Source organism: Lutra lutra, chromosome 9 (genome assembly GCF_902655055.1).
Source record: "Lutra lutra chromosome 9, mLutLut1.2, whole genome shotgun sequence".
Lineage (NCBI taxonomy): Eukaryota > Metazoa > Chordata > Mammalia > Carnivora > Mustelidae > Lutra > Lutra lutra.
The window spans coordinates 59269494-59285934 of NC_062286.1; the positions used below are offsets into that span (position 1 = coordinate 59269494).

Genomic DNA, 16441 nt, shown 5'->3' on the forward strand with positions numbered 1-16441 from the left:
TAAAAATAGTTGAATTCCAATATTGTGATAATTTTATAGTATGACCTGAATTTATTTGAGCTACTGTATTATAAAGGGGTCAGTGTAAAATTTAGACATTTTAAGCTCTTTATTTTCAATTTCTGAGACTGAAGTATTGAGAAACTTCATTAAAAATGATTTTAAGGTAATGATGAATTAACATTATTAAAATAATATAATTAACATATGTTAAACTAGGTTGGTTTTATAGTTTATTTGTATTTGGTGTTATACCTAATTGTCACGATTTTTGTTATCTTTAAAATTTAGGATGGTTTTCTTGAGAAGCTAAATTCCATGGAATTCATAACACTTTCTAGATTAATGGAAACATTCATTTTAGATACTGAACAGATCTGTGGAAGAAAAAGTATGTCATTACTTGGAGCACTTCAGAGCCAAGCTAATAAATTTGTAAACAGGTTTCATGAAGAGAGAAAAACTAAGCTCAGGTATTATTACCATGTTCAGTCTGTTCTTCAGTTTTTTTTCCCTTTTCTTTACAAATCATGGTTAATTGATTAGCTCACCAGAACCCCTGAAAAACTTTTTTCTTTTTTATTAAAGACAGATTCTTGACTTTTCAAAGTGGAATTAGAATCTTTATTTTCATAAAAGTGCTTATCAGAAAGATCCTCAATAGATTGACTTTTCCTTTCCCACTCAATGTGAGGTTAATTGTGTTTCACTACTCTTGTTGGTTAGCCTAAGAAATATAAAAAGAAAAATGTTTTCTGAAAATACTCATACCGAATGATTATGATATTATGAAGGATTTCAGTTTATTAAGGTGTACATTTATTTTAAAAATCTCAGTACTTTAACACCAGCTAGTGGCCATTACTGTGTAAAGTCAGTGTCTTGTATTTCATGAGCTTTACTTGAATTTAACTAAGAAACATGTAGTGTCTTTATTATTACTAAAAGATATGATAAGAAAAGTCTTATGCACTCACTCAGCTCTTCTTTTTCTTTTCAACCAAAGAAGATGGTGTTGAAATGTTAAAGTTTATCTTCCATTTTTTCCTCCTCCCTTTTGAATAGCCTCCTCTTAGACAATGAGCGCTGGAAGCAAGCTGATGTTCCTGCAGAATTTCAGGATCTTGTTGATTCTATATCAGATGGAAAGATTGCTTTACCTGAAAAAAAGTCAGGGGGTATGTGTATTCTTTCACATACTTTCTTCTGATTTTATATTGTTTATTCATTTTATAGGAATGTTTAACATTTAATTGACAGTGCCTCTTGAAAAGCCTAGAACTAATAATGCCAGCTTAGTTAGTAATTGACTGGAAAAGTTATTTGTGGTAATTTGTAATAATAATTTCAGGTATTTATTGAATGTTAACCATATGCCATACACTGGGCCAGGTGCTTTTATATGCATTATTCCAGTTTATCCACACAACAATTTATGATGAAAATGCTATTGTTAACCTTATTTAGCAGTGAAGAGGCATAAGGCTTCTAGGGATTAAGAAATTTTGTTTAAGGGGCACCTGGGTGGCTCAGTGGGTTAAAGCCTCTGCCTTCAGCTCAGGTCATGATCCCAGGGTCCTGGGATCGAGCCCTGCATCAGGCTCTCTGCTCAGCAGGGAGCCTGCTTCCCTTCCTCTCTCTGCCTGCCTCTCTGCCTACCTGTGATCTCTGTCTGTCAAATAAATAAATAAAATCTTAAAAAAAAAAAAAACTTTTGTACAAATGATGAGCTGAGATTTGAAACCGGTTTTATATAACTTCATGGCTTTGTTTACTATACCATGTTGTTTAAAGACACGTATTCATTCACTGAACACTAGTAAGCTGCCACTGTGTGTCAGATATTGAGACAGATAACAGTTATAATACACCTTGCAAAGGGCTAAGTCTCGGGGTGCCTGGGTGGCTCAGTTGGTTAAGCGACTGCCTTTGGCTTGGGTTGTGATCCTGGGTTCAAGCTCTCTATCAGGCTCCTTGCTTGGTGGAGGGCCTGCTTCTCCCTCTCCTATCTGCTATCCCACCTGCTTGTGCTCTCTCTCTGTCAGATAAATAAAAGTCTTTTTTAAAAAAAGGGCTAAGTCTAATGAAAAAAAATGTGGATTAGCAATCACAAGTAATACAGTAGTGATAGGATAGAGAAAACCAAAATGTAAAGAACTCTAGAAAAAGAAAACTATAAAGGAGACTCAGAAGGAAGGGCCAGAGAGGTAGGAGGAAATCCAGAAGAATATGGAAGTAAAAAAAATTGATTTCAAGAACAGAATTGTTACTGGTATCAAATATGTCTTGGGTTTCATGTGAAAGAAATGCAATGGCTGGAAGATACTTTTGTATGCCAGTTAAATTGGAGCTGTCATGTGATAATAATGTAAATTTATATATACCTTATCCTGTAATACCAGATTTGAAATTATAAAATTGTCAAATAATTTTTTGAAAGTTTATTTTTTTAATTTTAGGGAGACTCCATGCCCAACATGGGGCTTGAACTCATGACCCTGAGATGAAGAGTCTCATGTTCTACTGACTTAGCCACCCAGGCTCTCCAATTATCAAATATTTTTAATGGAGGAGGCAGATGCATTTTCAAATTTTGTACATTTAATAAAAGTTTAATATTTTTACATAGAAATATTTTTAAATTGTGTATTTCACATTTACAGAAAATGCAACTGCACTACAAGAGAAAGACTAAGTAAAATACAAGTAGTGACCACTAGTTTGACACGTAGGAGATCATTTGCAATTTTAGTAATCCAGTAGAGTGACAGAGTCATATTGTAGTCAATACTAAGTAACTTGAAAGATGAGGACTGCTAAATGTAGCCTCCTTTTTTGACAGGTTTGGTTGTGAAGGGGGAGTAGGTGATGAAGTAGCTCTAGAGATCCAAGAGAATAATTAGATTATTACTTTAATCCACTCAAGGAATTAAGAGTTTTAAGGAGGAGAAACTGAATTATGTTTTTATGTTTAACAGAAAGAGGAAGAAGATTAAAGAGGAGTGACATGGACTAATTGTGAGGCAGGGCTCCTGGAATTAAGTCCAGAGTTGAGGTGAAAGGCTATCTCTTCTAACATGGTGACAAGAGTGGAGGGATTAAGGACAGGTGTAAAATAGAGTAATTCATATAGGGCAGAGAGAAGAATTGAATGAATTAAGTAGATTTCTGTTGCCTTGTAACTATTTTTTAGTAGGTGACAGTGTTGGGTGGTGGCCGCCAATCCTTTAATTGATTATATATTAGCAAAGCAAAAATACTCAAGTAGCAAAGATTGAAATAAAACCAATTATTTTAAATCACAAGTTTAAAATGATAAGATTTCTCATTTAATCTTTCAGGCTACAGTTGATGACTTCCCACTTTGTGAGATGCTCTACTAGATGTCTAAACATGTTTTCTGTCCTTGAACAGTTCAAAGTCTTAAAATCCACGGTCATACAAACATAACAATTTTTGGATTAAAATGATAAATATAGAGTGATTGAATTAACGTGTGTGTGTGTGTGTGTGTGTGTGTGTGTGTGTGAAGTGAACTGTTTATTTACACTTTCTCTTTGGAGGATGCTGACAATAAGCGGTTTCTTTTATATACCCTACTTCAGTCCCAGTCTTTTTTTTTCCTCTGAACAAGAAGAATGTACATGCTATTAGAAGTCCATCAACATTTTACTAGTTCTTACCAAGTTAAGGATTCTTGGTTATTATTCATTCATCCACCACCCATTAATGAGTTACTAGCTTTTTGGCTAGGCATGGGGAAATGAAGGTTAATGGGTAGCAATTAATATTAATTGGATACTTACTTGATGATGGACAGTTTGTTCTAAGCACTTTACATTGTTATCCCATTTGCAGGTTCATGAACTAGATACCATTAGTATTCCTACCTAAAAAATACAGAAACTGAGACACAAACAGATTAGACAATTTGCACAAGGTTACAGAGCTAGGAAGTGGTAGACGTGGGCTCCAAATTCAGGCCGACTGACTTTAGGACCCTCTACACTACTATGCTCTGGCGATTCTCTCTGTGATATGGAGAATTGATTAAGACACAATCCCTGTCCTCAAAAATTTAATCTGACATACAGAATGAGTTATGTTTAGAAATTATATCACACTGAATTTCTTGCCTTGATAGAAATGAGGAAGTAGATATTTAGTGTCAAGTCAAAGGGATTTGAAGCTTAGGGAAACATGATGACTTGCCCATGATAATCTAATTGATTTGGCTGATTCAGGACAAATAGTAATCCAGTCTACTGTTATTTTTACTTCAACATACTGAATTTTGTTTTATAATGATAAATGCCACATGCTGAAAATAAAATAATTTCTGGATTAAAATCTTGAAAATTAAAAACATATTATGTATAGGGACACCTGGGTGGCTGAGTTTGTTAAGCATCTGTCTTTGGCTTATGTCATGAACCCAGGGTCCTGGGATTGAGCTCCACCTTGGGCTCCCTGCTCAGAAGAGAGCCTGCTTCTCCCTCTCCCTCTACCTGCCTCTCTGCCTAATTGTGGTCTCTTTCTGCGAAATAAATAAATCTTCTGTTTCTTTTTTTTTTTTTTAATTTTATTTTTTATAAACATATATTTTTATCACTAGGGGTACAGGTCTGTGAATCGCCAGGTTTACACAGTTCACAGCACTCACCATAGCACATACCCTCCCCAATGTCCATAATCCCACCCCCCCCAACCTCCCTCCCCCCATCAACCCTCAGTTTGTTTTGTGAGATTAAGAGTCACTTATGGTTTGTCTCCCTCCCAATTCCATCTTGTTTCATTTACTCTTCTCCTACCCCCTTAACCCCCCATGTTGCATCTCCTCTCCCTCATATCAGGGAGATCATATGATAGTTGTCTATCTCCGATTGACTTATTTCGCTAAGCATGATACCCTCTAGTTCCATCCACGTCGTCGCAAATGGCAAGATTTCATTTCTTTTGATGGCTGCATAGTATTCCATTGTGTATATAGACCACATCTTCTTTATCCATTCGTCTGTAGATGGACATCTAGGTTCTTTCCATAGTTTGGCTATTGTAGACATTGCTGCTATAAACATTCGGGTGCACGTGCCCCTTCAGATCACTACGTTCGTATCTTTAGGGTAAGTACCCAGTAGTGCAATTGCTGGGTCATAGGGTAGTTCTATTTTCAACATTTTGAGGAACCTCCATGCTGTTTTCCAGAGTGGTTGCCCCAGCTTGCATTCCCACCAACAGTGTAGGAGGGTTCCCCTTTCTCCGCATCCTCGCCAGCATCTGTCATTTCCTGACTTGTTAATTTTAGCCATTCTGACTGGTGTGAGGTGATATCTCATTGTGGTTTTGATTTGTATTTCCCTGATGCCGAGTGATGTGGAGCACTTTTTCATGTGTCTGTTGGCCATCTGGATGTTGTCTTTGCAGAAATGTCTGTTCATGTCCTCTGCCCATTTCTTGATTGGATTATTTGTTCCTTGGGTGTTGAGTTTGCTAAGTTCTTTATAGATTTTGGACACTAGCCCTTTATCTGATATGTCATTTGCAAATATCTTCTCCCATTCTGTCAGTTGTCTTTTGGTTTTATTAACTGTTTCCTGTGCTGTGCAAAAGCTTTTGATCTTGATAAAATCCCAATAGTTCGTTTTTGCCCTTGCTTCCCTTGCCTTTGGCGAAGTTCCTAGGAAGATGTTGCTGCGGCTGAGGTCGAAGAGGTTGCTGCCTGTGTTCTCCTCAAGGATTTGGATGGATTCCTTTCTCACATTGAGGTCCTTCATCCATTTTGAGTCTATTTTCGTGTGTGGTGTAAGGAAATGATCCAATTTCATTTTTCTGCATGTGGCTGTCCAATTTTCCCAACACCATTTATTGAAGAGGCTGTCTTTTTTCCATTGGACATTCTTCCCTGCTTTGTCGAAGATGAGTTGACCATAGAGTTTAGGGTCTGTTTCTGGGCTCTCTATTCTGTTCCATTGATCTATGTGTCTGTTTTTGTGCCGGTACCATACTGTCTTGATGATGACAGCTTTGTAATAGAGCTTGAAGTCCGGAATTGTGATGCCACCAACTTTGGCTTTCTTTTTCAATATTCCTTTGGCTATTCGAGGTCTTTTCTGGTTCCATATAAATTTTAGGATTATTTGTTCCATTTCTTTGAAAAAAATGGATGGTACTTTGATAGGAATTGCATTAAATGTATAGATTGCTTTAGGTAGCATAGACATTTTCACAATATTTATTCTTCCAATCCAGGAGCATAGAACATTTTTCCATTTCTTTGTGTCTTCCTCAATTTCTTTCTTGAGTACTTTATAGTTTTCTGTGTATAGGTTCTTAGTCTCTTTAGTTAGGTTTATTCCTAGGTATCTTATAGTTTTGGGTGCAATTGTAAAAGGGATTGACTCCTTAATTTCTCTTTCTTCTGTCTTGTTGTTGGTGTAGAGAAATGCAACTGATTTCTGTGCATTGATTTTATATCCTGACACTACTGAATTCCTGTACACGTTCTAGCAGTTTTGGAGTGGAGTCTTTTGGGTTTTCCACATATAGTATCATATCATCTGCGAAGAGTGATAGTTTGACTTCTTCTTTGCCGATTCGGAAGCCTTTAATTTCCTTTTGTTGTCTGATTGCTGAGGCTAGGACTTCTAGTACTATGTTGAATAGCAGTGGTGATAACGGACATCCCTGTCGTGTTCCTGACCTTAACCGAAAAGCTTTCAGTTTTTCTCCATTGAGAATGATATTTGCGGTGGGTTTTTCATAGATGGCTTTGATAATATTGAGGTATGTGCCCTCTATCCCTACACTTTGAAGAGTTTTGATCAGGAAGGGATGCTGTACTTTGTCATGCTTTTTCAGCATCTATGGAGAGTATCATATGGTTCTTGTTCTTTCTTTTATTAAAGTGTTGTATCACATTGATTGATTTGTGGATGTTGAACCAACCTTGCAGCCCTGGAATAAATCCCACTTGGTCGTGGTGAATAATCCTTTTAATGTACTGTTGAATCCTAGTGGCTAGTATTTTGGCGAGAATTTTTGCATCTGTGTTCATCAAGGATATTGGTCTGTAGTTCTCTTTTTTGATGGGATCCTTGTCTGGTTTTGGGATCAAGGTGATGCTGGCCTCATAAAATGAGTTTGGAAGTTTTCCTTCCATTTCTATTTTTTGGAACAGTTTCAGGAGAATAGTAATTAGTTCTTCTTTCAATGTTTGGTAGAATTCCCCTGGGAAGCCATCTGGCCCCGGGCTTTTGTTTGGAGATTTTTGATGACTGTTTCAATCTCCTTACTGGTTATGGGTCTGTTGAGGCTTTCTATTTCTTCCTGGTTCAGTTGTGGTAGTTTATATGTCTCTAGGAATGCATCCATTTCTTTTAGATTGTCAAATTTATTGGCGTAGAGTTGCTCATAGTATGTTCTTATAATTGTCTGTATTTCTTTGGTGTTCGTTGTGATCTCTCCTCTTTCATTCATGATTTTATTTATTTGGGTCCTTTCTCTTTTCTTTTTGATAAGACTGGCCAGGGGTTTATTGATCTTATTAATTCTTTCAAAGAACCAGCTCCTAGTTTCGTTGATTTGTTCTATTGTTTTTTTGGTTTCTATTTCATTGATTTCTGCTCTGATCTTTATGATTTCTCTTCTACTGGGTTTAGGCTTTCTTTCTTGTTCTTTCTCCAGCTCTTTTAGGTGTAGGGTTAGGTAGTGTACCTGAGACCTTTCTTGTTTCTGGAGAAAGGCTTGTACCGCTATATATTTTCCTCTCAGGACTGCCTTTGTTGTGTCCCACAGATTTTGAACCATTGTGTTTTCATTATCATTTGTTTCCATGATTTTTTTCAATTCTTCTTTTATTTTTTTTTTATTTTATTTATTTTTAAATTTTTATCAATTCTTCTTTAATTTCCTGGTTGACCCATTCATTCTTTAGAAGGATGCTGTTTAGTCTCCATGTATTTGGGTTCTTTCCAAATTTCCTCTTGTGATTGAGTTCTAGCTTCAGAGCATTGTGGTCTGAGAATATGCAGGAAATGATTCCAATCTTTTTTTTTTTTTTTTATTCCAATCTTTTGATAATGTTTGAGACCTGATTTAGGACCGAGGATGTGATCTATTCTGGAGAATGTTCCATGTGCACTAGAGAAGAATGTGTATTCTGTTGCTTTGGGATGAAATGTTCTGAATATATCTGTGATGTCCATCTGGTCCAGTGTGTCATTTAAGGCCTTGATTTCCTTGTTGATCTTTTGCTTGGATGATCTGTCCATTTCATGAGGGGAGTGTTAAAGTCCCCTACTATTATTGTATTATTGTCGATGTGTTTCTTTGATTTTGTCATTAATTGGTTTATATAGTTGGCCGCTCCCACGTTAGGGGCATAGATATTTAAAATTGTTAGATCTTCTTGTTGGACAGTTCCTTTGAGTATGATATAGTGTCCTTCCTCATCTCTTATTATAGTCTTTGGCTTAAAATCTAACTGATCTAAGGATTGCCACTCCTGCTTTCTTCTGATGTCCATTAGCATGGTAAATTCTTTTCCACCCCCTCACTTTAAACCTGGAGGTGTCTTCGGGTTTAAGATGAGTTTCTTGTAGGCAACATATAGATGGGTTTTGTTTTTTTATCCATTCTTATACCCTGTGTCTTTTGATTGGGGCATTTAGCCCATTAACATTCAGGGTAAGTATTGAGAGATATGAATTTAGTGCCATTGTATTGCCTGTAAGGTGACTGTTATTGTATATTGTCTCTGTTTCTTTCTGATCTACTACTTTTACGGTCTCTCTTTGCTTAGAGGACCCCTTTCAATATTTCCTGTATGGCTGGTTTGATATTTGCAAATTCTTTCAGTTTTTGTTTGTCCAGGAAGCTTTTAATCTCTCCTTCTATTTTCAATGATAGCCTAGCTGGATATAGTATTCTTGGCTGCATGTTTTTCTCGTTTAGTACTCTGAATATATCATGCCAGCTCTTTCTGGCCTGCCAGGTCTCTGTGGATAAGTCTGCTGCCAATCTAATATTTTTACCATTGTACGTTACAGACTTCTTTTCCCGGGCTGCTTTCAGGATCTTCTCTTTGTCACTAAGACTTGTCAATTTTACTATTAGGTGACGGGGTGTGGACCTATTCTTACTGATTTTGAGGGGGGTTCTCTGAACCTCCTGGATTTTGATGCTTGTTCCCTTTGCCATATTGGGGAAATTCTCTCCAATAATTCTCTTCAATATACCTTCTGCTCCCCTCTCTGTTTCCTCTTCTTCTGGAATCCCAATTATTCTAATGTTGTTTCGTCTTATGGTGTCACTTATCTCTCGAATTCTCCCCTCATGGTCCAGTAGCTGTTTGTCCCTCTTTTGCTCAGCTTCCTTATTCTCTGTCATTTGGTCTTCTATATCGCTAATTCTTTCTTCTGCCTCATTTATCCTAGCAGTGAGAGCTCCATTTTTGATTGCACCTCATTAATAGCTTTTTTGATTTCAACTTGGTTAGATTTTAGTTCTTTTATTTCTCCAGAAAGGGCTTTTATATCTCCCGAGAGGGTTTCTCTAATATCTTCCATGCCTTTTTCGAGCCCGGCTAGAACCTTGAGAATCGTCATTCTGAACTCTAGATCTGACATATTACCAATGTCTGTATTGATTAGGTCCCTAGCCTTTGGTACTGCCTCTTGTTCTTTTTTTGTGGTGAATTTTTCCGCCTTGTCATTTTGTCCAGATAAGAGTATATGAAGGAGCAAGTAAAATACTAAAAGGGTGGCGACAACCCCAGGAAAATATGCTTTAACCAAATCAGAAGAGATCCCAAATCGTGAGGGGGGAGAAAGGGGATAAAAAGAGGTTCAGAAAGAAAAAAAAAATAGAAAAAAAAGAAACAATTAAAAAAAGAAAACCAGTAAAGAAAAAATATAAAAAGGAAAAAATATATATATATATATATTAGATAAACTAGTTAGAAAACGTTAAAAAAGAAAGGGTAAAAGTTAAAAAAATTTAGCAGAAGAAGAAAAAAAATTGAAAAACAAAAGAAAAAAAAATTTAACTGCAAGGCTAAAGAATCATGGGGAGAAAGCCATGAGTTCCGTGCTTTGCTTTCTCCTTCTCTGGAATTCCGATGCTCTCCTTGGTATTGAAACTGTACTCCTTGGTAGGTGAACTTGGTCCTGGCTGGGTTTCTTGTTGCTCTTCTGGGGGAAGGGCCTGTTGTAGTGATTTTCAAGCGTCTTTGCCCCAGGCGGAGTTGCACTGCCCTTACCCGGGGCCGGGCTGAGTAATCCGCTCGGTTTGCTGGGTTTGCTTTCGGGAGCTTTTGTTCCCTGAGCGCTTTCCGTAGAGTTCTGGAGGGCGGGAATGAAGATGGCGGCCTCCGGTCTCCGGCCTGGAGGAGCCGAGAGCCCGGTGCCCCACTCCTCAGTCCGCCCTCAGAGAACAGCACCCAATTACTCCCGTCACCCTGGCCTCCGGCCGCGCTCCAAGCTGACGGAGCCTGCGACCGGTTCAAGGTAACCCCGAGCTTAGAGCTTACTCCTCGGCTCTGTCTCTGTAGCCGGCTTCCCCGTTCTAATACCTTTAAGCTCTGCTACACTCAGACATCCCCAATCCTTCTGTGACCCTGCGGGACCTGAGGCCATGCTGACCCTGCGTGGGCTTCACCCCGGTTAAGCCTCTGGAGCGATGTCCCTCAGCGGAACAGGCTTTTAAAAGTCCTGATTTTGTGCTCCGTTGCTCGGCCGCTTGCCGGGAGCTGGCCCCTCCCCCCGCGGTCTATCTTCCCGTCGCTTTGGATTCACTTCTCCACCAGTCCTACCTTTCAGAGAGTGGTTGATTTTCTGTTTCTAGAATTGCTGTTCTTCTTCTCTTCGATCTCCCGTTGGATTTGTAGGTGTTTGCAGTCTTTAGATGATCTATCTAGCTGATCTCCCGCTACCTGAAGTAGTCTCAGCCTGCTACTTCTCTGCCATCTTGACTCCTCCCCCCGCCCAAATAAATAAATCTTAAAAGAAAAAAAAAAAACAACTCCACTAAATATAGGAATTAGCTTGTATTCTGAGAATTATAATAATGACAACCAGTTGAAATTCTAGTCTGCCTTTCCAGACTAATATTTTTTTCCTTTACTACTTACTGATCACCTACCATGTACCAGACCTAGGATAGGCAGTTTATAGTCATGATCTCTGTCATTAACAGCAATGAGGTGATAGATACTGTTATCCATGTTTGATGGATACAGATGTTGAGACCAAAAGAAGTTAATAGTTGACACGAGGTCATGCATCCAATAACTGACAGTACTGGAACTCAAATCCACATTTCTCTGATTCCAAACCCAGTATACTTTATTCTCTGCCAAATTGCTTCCCAAAAGTAGATACTTATTTTCAGGAATAAGATAGTCTCAGGCCTTACCAGGCCCTAAATTGGGCCCTAAGATCTTCTTCGTTTTTTTTTCTAGTTGAAAGTTTTTCCTTTAATAATTTGTCTCATCTTGTTCCTATGTCTGTCTTGGTTATTTGTTTTATTCTCTAGCTACAGAAGAAAGGAAACCAGCGGAAGTTCTCATTGTCGAGGGACAACAGTATGCTGTCGTTGGGTGAGTGACACATTTTTCTTTATTGATTGAGTCAGTTATTTAAAACATAGGTCTTCTAGTTCCTGCTTGATGTGAATTGGAAATTTTAGATTGACAATTTTAAATCTTACAAATAATTATTATTCTCTCCTTAACTACTCTTTATCTAGTTATTCTTGGTTGATGACATTAGTCACCCTCTGGCTATCTGGCTTTCTGGCTCTTCAGGCAAAAAGACTGCTCCCAAAAAAAACAACTCCCTGGCTAAGAGGAGTATATTTTTTCTTCTGAGAGATTAGAAAAGATAAGCAGTGGACCTCTACCCAGTAAAGCAGACACTAGAAGTATGCATGGAGAGTAATATATGGTGAAAATTAAGCTATTATAAGGGCTAGACACTTACTTTCTTGAATCACTACTTGCTGATATCCTTCAGATTTATAAAACATTATTTTACATGGATCACTCATTTCTGAGCATCTCGTTGAACTTGGATGTCCCATAATGAATGGCTCTATTCACCTTAATCTCAAACTTATTTAACCTCCCAGTAGTGTTTCTTTTCAATTTATGACATGTTCACCTAATGAGCTGCTAACTTTCTCAGGAGAACCTTTTGTGACTTAGCAATAAACTTTTTAGGAGATACCATTATTCTTTGAAGCCACAGTTTCTTTTTCATCTCACTAAGAAAATCAAGACTATGTTCCCATCATTAATTCAAGTTATGATTGAGCACCTACTATATAATCAGAAGCACTGGGTAGGCTTTTTGTCAGTGTTTTGGCAAGGAATGGGACACCTGCCTTATATATTTTTTTAGGGGGGGAGGGGCAGAAGGAGAGGGAGAGAGACAATCCCAAGCAGGCTCTACGCCCCAGCATCCCTGCCTTATTGAAGAGGCTTAATAGGAATGCCACACAGAGAGAGATGTGCCACCACACTTAAGGAAGTACTCATTCTTGGTACCATGCAGTGCTGATCCTGTAGTTGCATGACCCTGAAAATGAGTGCCTCTTTCATTTTGCACCCGAGGAATCTGTCTTGCCTCACTTTAGTCCCTACTCTGCTGCATTTATAGGTAAAACACATGAGTTCCTAGTTACCAAGGTCAGTATTGATTTTTATGTGTTGAATCATTTTAACCTTCTTGTTTTGACTTCCTCTTGGGTCATCTTTCTTTTTTTACAGAACTGTATTGCTGTTGATAAGAATTATCCTTGAATATTGCCAGTGTGTAGACAATATCCCATCTGTTACTACTGACATGCTTACTCGTCTATCAGATTTATTGAAGGTGTGTATGATTTCACTCTGTGATGGAAAAGTAGTTGAAAGAATTAATTCCTTAGGGTATGACCAGTCTTCAAACTAAGACATTTCAAGGTTAAGTTATCTTTAAGACATTAATTTTGAGACATTTAATTGTGGTTGAATCACAACATGTTACTGGAAGAAGGCTGCGTACTTCCTTCTCACTTTTAGTGATTCCTCATTATACCCATAGAGTTGTTAATGACATTGGAGACAGGAGATGATTTGTTCGTTAGGTGCTGAACATGACTGAGGCCACTTAGGTCAAAAAACCTGGACTGGTTTCAAATGTGCATGGAAGGAATTCACTGAACTTTACAAAATTCATCTCACTAAGGTTAGAGATTTTTCTTAAATCATTCTTTCAGAACCATTGATGTAAAATGAAAATGTGGAGATAATCTTATTCAGCCATTTCATTTTAACAGGTATTTTTAACTGCTAGTATAAAGAAAATTAGACATTTTTTCCAAATGTCTAATCAGTTAATTCTGCCCCCAAATTGAGTTGTCATATTTTAGTTCAGAAAGATTTTGTTACTCTTTTGAAAATGGGACCTTCCAGTATGAATGACTAAAACTGAAATTGTTTTTTTTATTAAAGTATAATTAACATATAGTATATTGTTTCAGTAAAACTGAACTAGTTTTATGAATGCAGATTAAAGGTTAACTTCTGAACAATTGTTTTTAGAATTTCACTTTTTTCCCACCAGACAATAAATATTAACATCATCCCTTTTTCTGTCATTACATAAATAGGTCCTAATTGCTCCTACTAGAAAATCCATTTGGTCCTTGAATGAGAGGAAAGAGGAATGTATTTTTAGAACTATAGACACATTACCAGCATATATAGAATAATTTTTAATAAATTGTTGGGCTTTTTTTTCTCCTTCCTTTGTTAGTACTTCAATTCAAGAAGTTGCCAGTTAGTTCTTGGAGCTGGTGCACTGCAAGTTGTTGGACTAAAAACAATAACTACAAAAAATTTGGGTATGGATTCTTGCTTTTAATTCACATGCTGAGATTTTACAGTGAGGTCACCATCCTCATTGTGTTTTTATTATACCTGATGTTCTTATGACTCTAATTAAAGGCTCTAAAAGTAGCAAATGTGCTTCATCTTCTATGTATTAACATAACTGAAAAAATTAACTTCTGGGGAAATCTTAGGAAGAATTTCAACTCTAACAAATACAAGTTATTTGGAAGTTGCACCACTATAGAAAATGTTAAGATGTAGTAAGTATGAGGTGCTTTGAGGTGAAAGGAATCTGAATGTCAGAAGAGAATCAGTTTTCCCCTTAGCTTCCTCATGTCAGTAATACCAGCAACTTGAGTTCATTGGGAAAAGCAGCATGTTTGCTACATTATTCTGTACCAAATAATTTTAAAAAAATTTTTTTATTTATTTGAGAGAGAGCACTGAAGCAGGAAGGGGCAGAGAGGAAGAGAGAAAGAATCTGAAGCAGACTCTGCACTGAGCACGGAGCCCAATGTGGGCTCAACCACGACCATGAGATCATGACCCAAGCCAAAACCAGGAGTCAGACACCCAACTGACTGAGACAGCCAGGCGCTCCCCAAATCATTTTCTTAACCGAAGTGAAATAATGTTGCTTTCTCCTGTGTGTTCTTCATTGATGAAATAAACTGTAGGAAACTAATTGACATTTTTTGTTTAATTTGATGTTTAAACTCAACTAATATTGTTTTTTTGTTTCTCCCTGATATATTCACTTCCTGGATCTTCAGCTCTTTCTTCACGTTGTTTGCAGTTAATTGTGCACTACATTCCTGTGATCAGGGCTCATTTTGAAGCTCGACTGCAGCCTAAGCAGTATAGCATGCTTAGGCATTTTGATCATATCACTAAGGTACTTTTCCTTAGATTTTCTACTGGAGTTTCATAATTGCTAAGTATTTTTTAGATGTGTCCCAGGGACTTTAAAATATAGTGTTCTTTCTCATTACAGGACTACCATGACCACATTGCTGAAATATCAGCCAAGCTTGTAGCGATAATGGATAGCTTATTTGACAAGCTATTATCTAAGGTAAATGATTTATGGAAATTATTAGGCATTGTTTAAAGGCATTGTGCCTTTTTGCAGTTGTCTAACCAGTCAAATTCATCAGGGTTTAGAAAAACTCAATAAAATGTTCAGATTGCCCAAATAATGGATAATCATATCCTAAGGGGGCTAAAAGGGGACAGGAGGGAGATTATTTTAAGAATGAAAGAAACCCTATGCAGAAGTAATTTTATATGAGCTGCATCGACAAATATGTGCCTTCATCGAACTAGGTTTTTGTCTGAAAGTGTTCCAGAGACAGAATTGAGAGAAAAAAGATCAAAATAGAGAAAAAAGTAAATAAATTATCTGTGGTAAGGTATGTTCTTTATTTTCCAGACTGCAATGGCAGAGTCTGAGGTGCTCTATTATTTCCCTCATAGATAATCAGTTTTAGTATCTGTTTCCTATTTGCTTTCTATTCTTAATGGGTCATTAAAAGAAGCAATGGTTTCCAGTGAATCCTCTATTACACCGGAGGGTAACTTTAGAAAAATGTCACTTTATCAGACCTAGTCACTTTTGCCCCATCCCCTACTCTTTTCATTCCCTAAGTACAACACCTATCTTAGGAAGAAAGCAGAAATTTCATAACTTGGAAATTTGAAGGTTTATTTAGTTTATATGTGCATGCTTGAGAGTATATTTAGGGTAATCATCAATCCAGGCACTTTGGTATGCTTTTCTGCCGCTTGCATTCTTCAGGATTCTGAAGGAATCCTGGCAGGAGCAACAAGCATGTGAAAATCATAAAAGTGCAAGGTGAAGCAGTGCCCATTCACAGAGATTAGGTGTGGGCTTGTATCTTTGAAGATGACAGTGAGGAAAGAGTCCTTGGAAAATAAGATTGCATTTGTTTAATCATTCTCAAATGTTTTGGTCACAGGACCTCTTTATACTTAAAAATAATTGCAGATGCCAAAGAACTTTTATTCATGCAAATTTTACCTATCAGTAAGTACCATACTAGAAATTAAAACTAAGAAAAATTTAAAACACAAGAATACACAAACACATGGCCATCAGAACAATGACGTTGAAAGTCATTGAAAAATCTCCATTCTTTAAACATGAAAGAATGAGTGTGAAGAAGTAATAGTTTATTAGTATTATGAAAATGGTTTTTACTTCACAGATTTCCACAAAGAGTCTCTGACTCCCAGGTGTCCCCACACAACACTTTGAGAATGTTGGGTGTAGTTGATACATAACATAGATATTTTATGCTTTTAAGAAGCTTAAGGAATTATATTTGTATGTAGACATACCTATATTATGCTGTACCTGTTAAATTAGTTTCCAGTTTTGTATGGAGAAAAATGTTGTTTAGGAATTCTCTCTTTTTTAAAATTAACATATAATGTATTATTAGCCCCAGGGGTACATGTCTGTGAATTGCCAGGTTTACACACTTCACAGCACTCACCATAGCACATACCCTCCCAAATGTCCATAATCCAACCACCCTCACCCTA

The 16441-nt window shown here is 37.2% G+C and overlaps 1 protein-coding gene across 5 annotated transcripts in view; it reads left to right on the forward strand.

Moving 5' to 3' along the window:
* VPS54 (VPS54 subunit of GARP complex) overlaps window positions 1-16441 on the forward strand; it is a 111567-nt gene that overhangs the window by 72757 nt on the left and 22369 nt on the right. For 4 of the 5 annotated variants that reach the window (XM_047746466.1, XM_047746464.1, XM_047746468.1 and 1 more), the window contains 7 exons: window positions 292-473; window positions 1066-1178; window positions 11533-11596; window positions 12767-12872; window positions 13797-13884; window positions 14647-14768; window positions 14868-14948. In XM_047746466.1, the coding sequence (XP_047602422.1) occupies window positions 292-473; window positions 1066-1178; window positions 11533-11596; window positions 12767-12872; window positions 13797-13884; window positions 14647-14768; window positions 14868-14948 (756 nt within the window). Of the gene's footprint in view, window positions 1-291; window positions 474-1065; window positions 1179-11532; window positions 11597-12766; window positions 12873-13125; window positions 13227-13796; window positions 13885-14646; window positions 14769-14867; window positions 14949-16441 lie in introns of those variants that run through there. The other variant, XR_007130241.1, reaches the window with a different exon arrangement.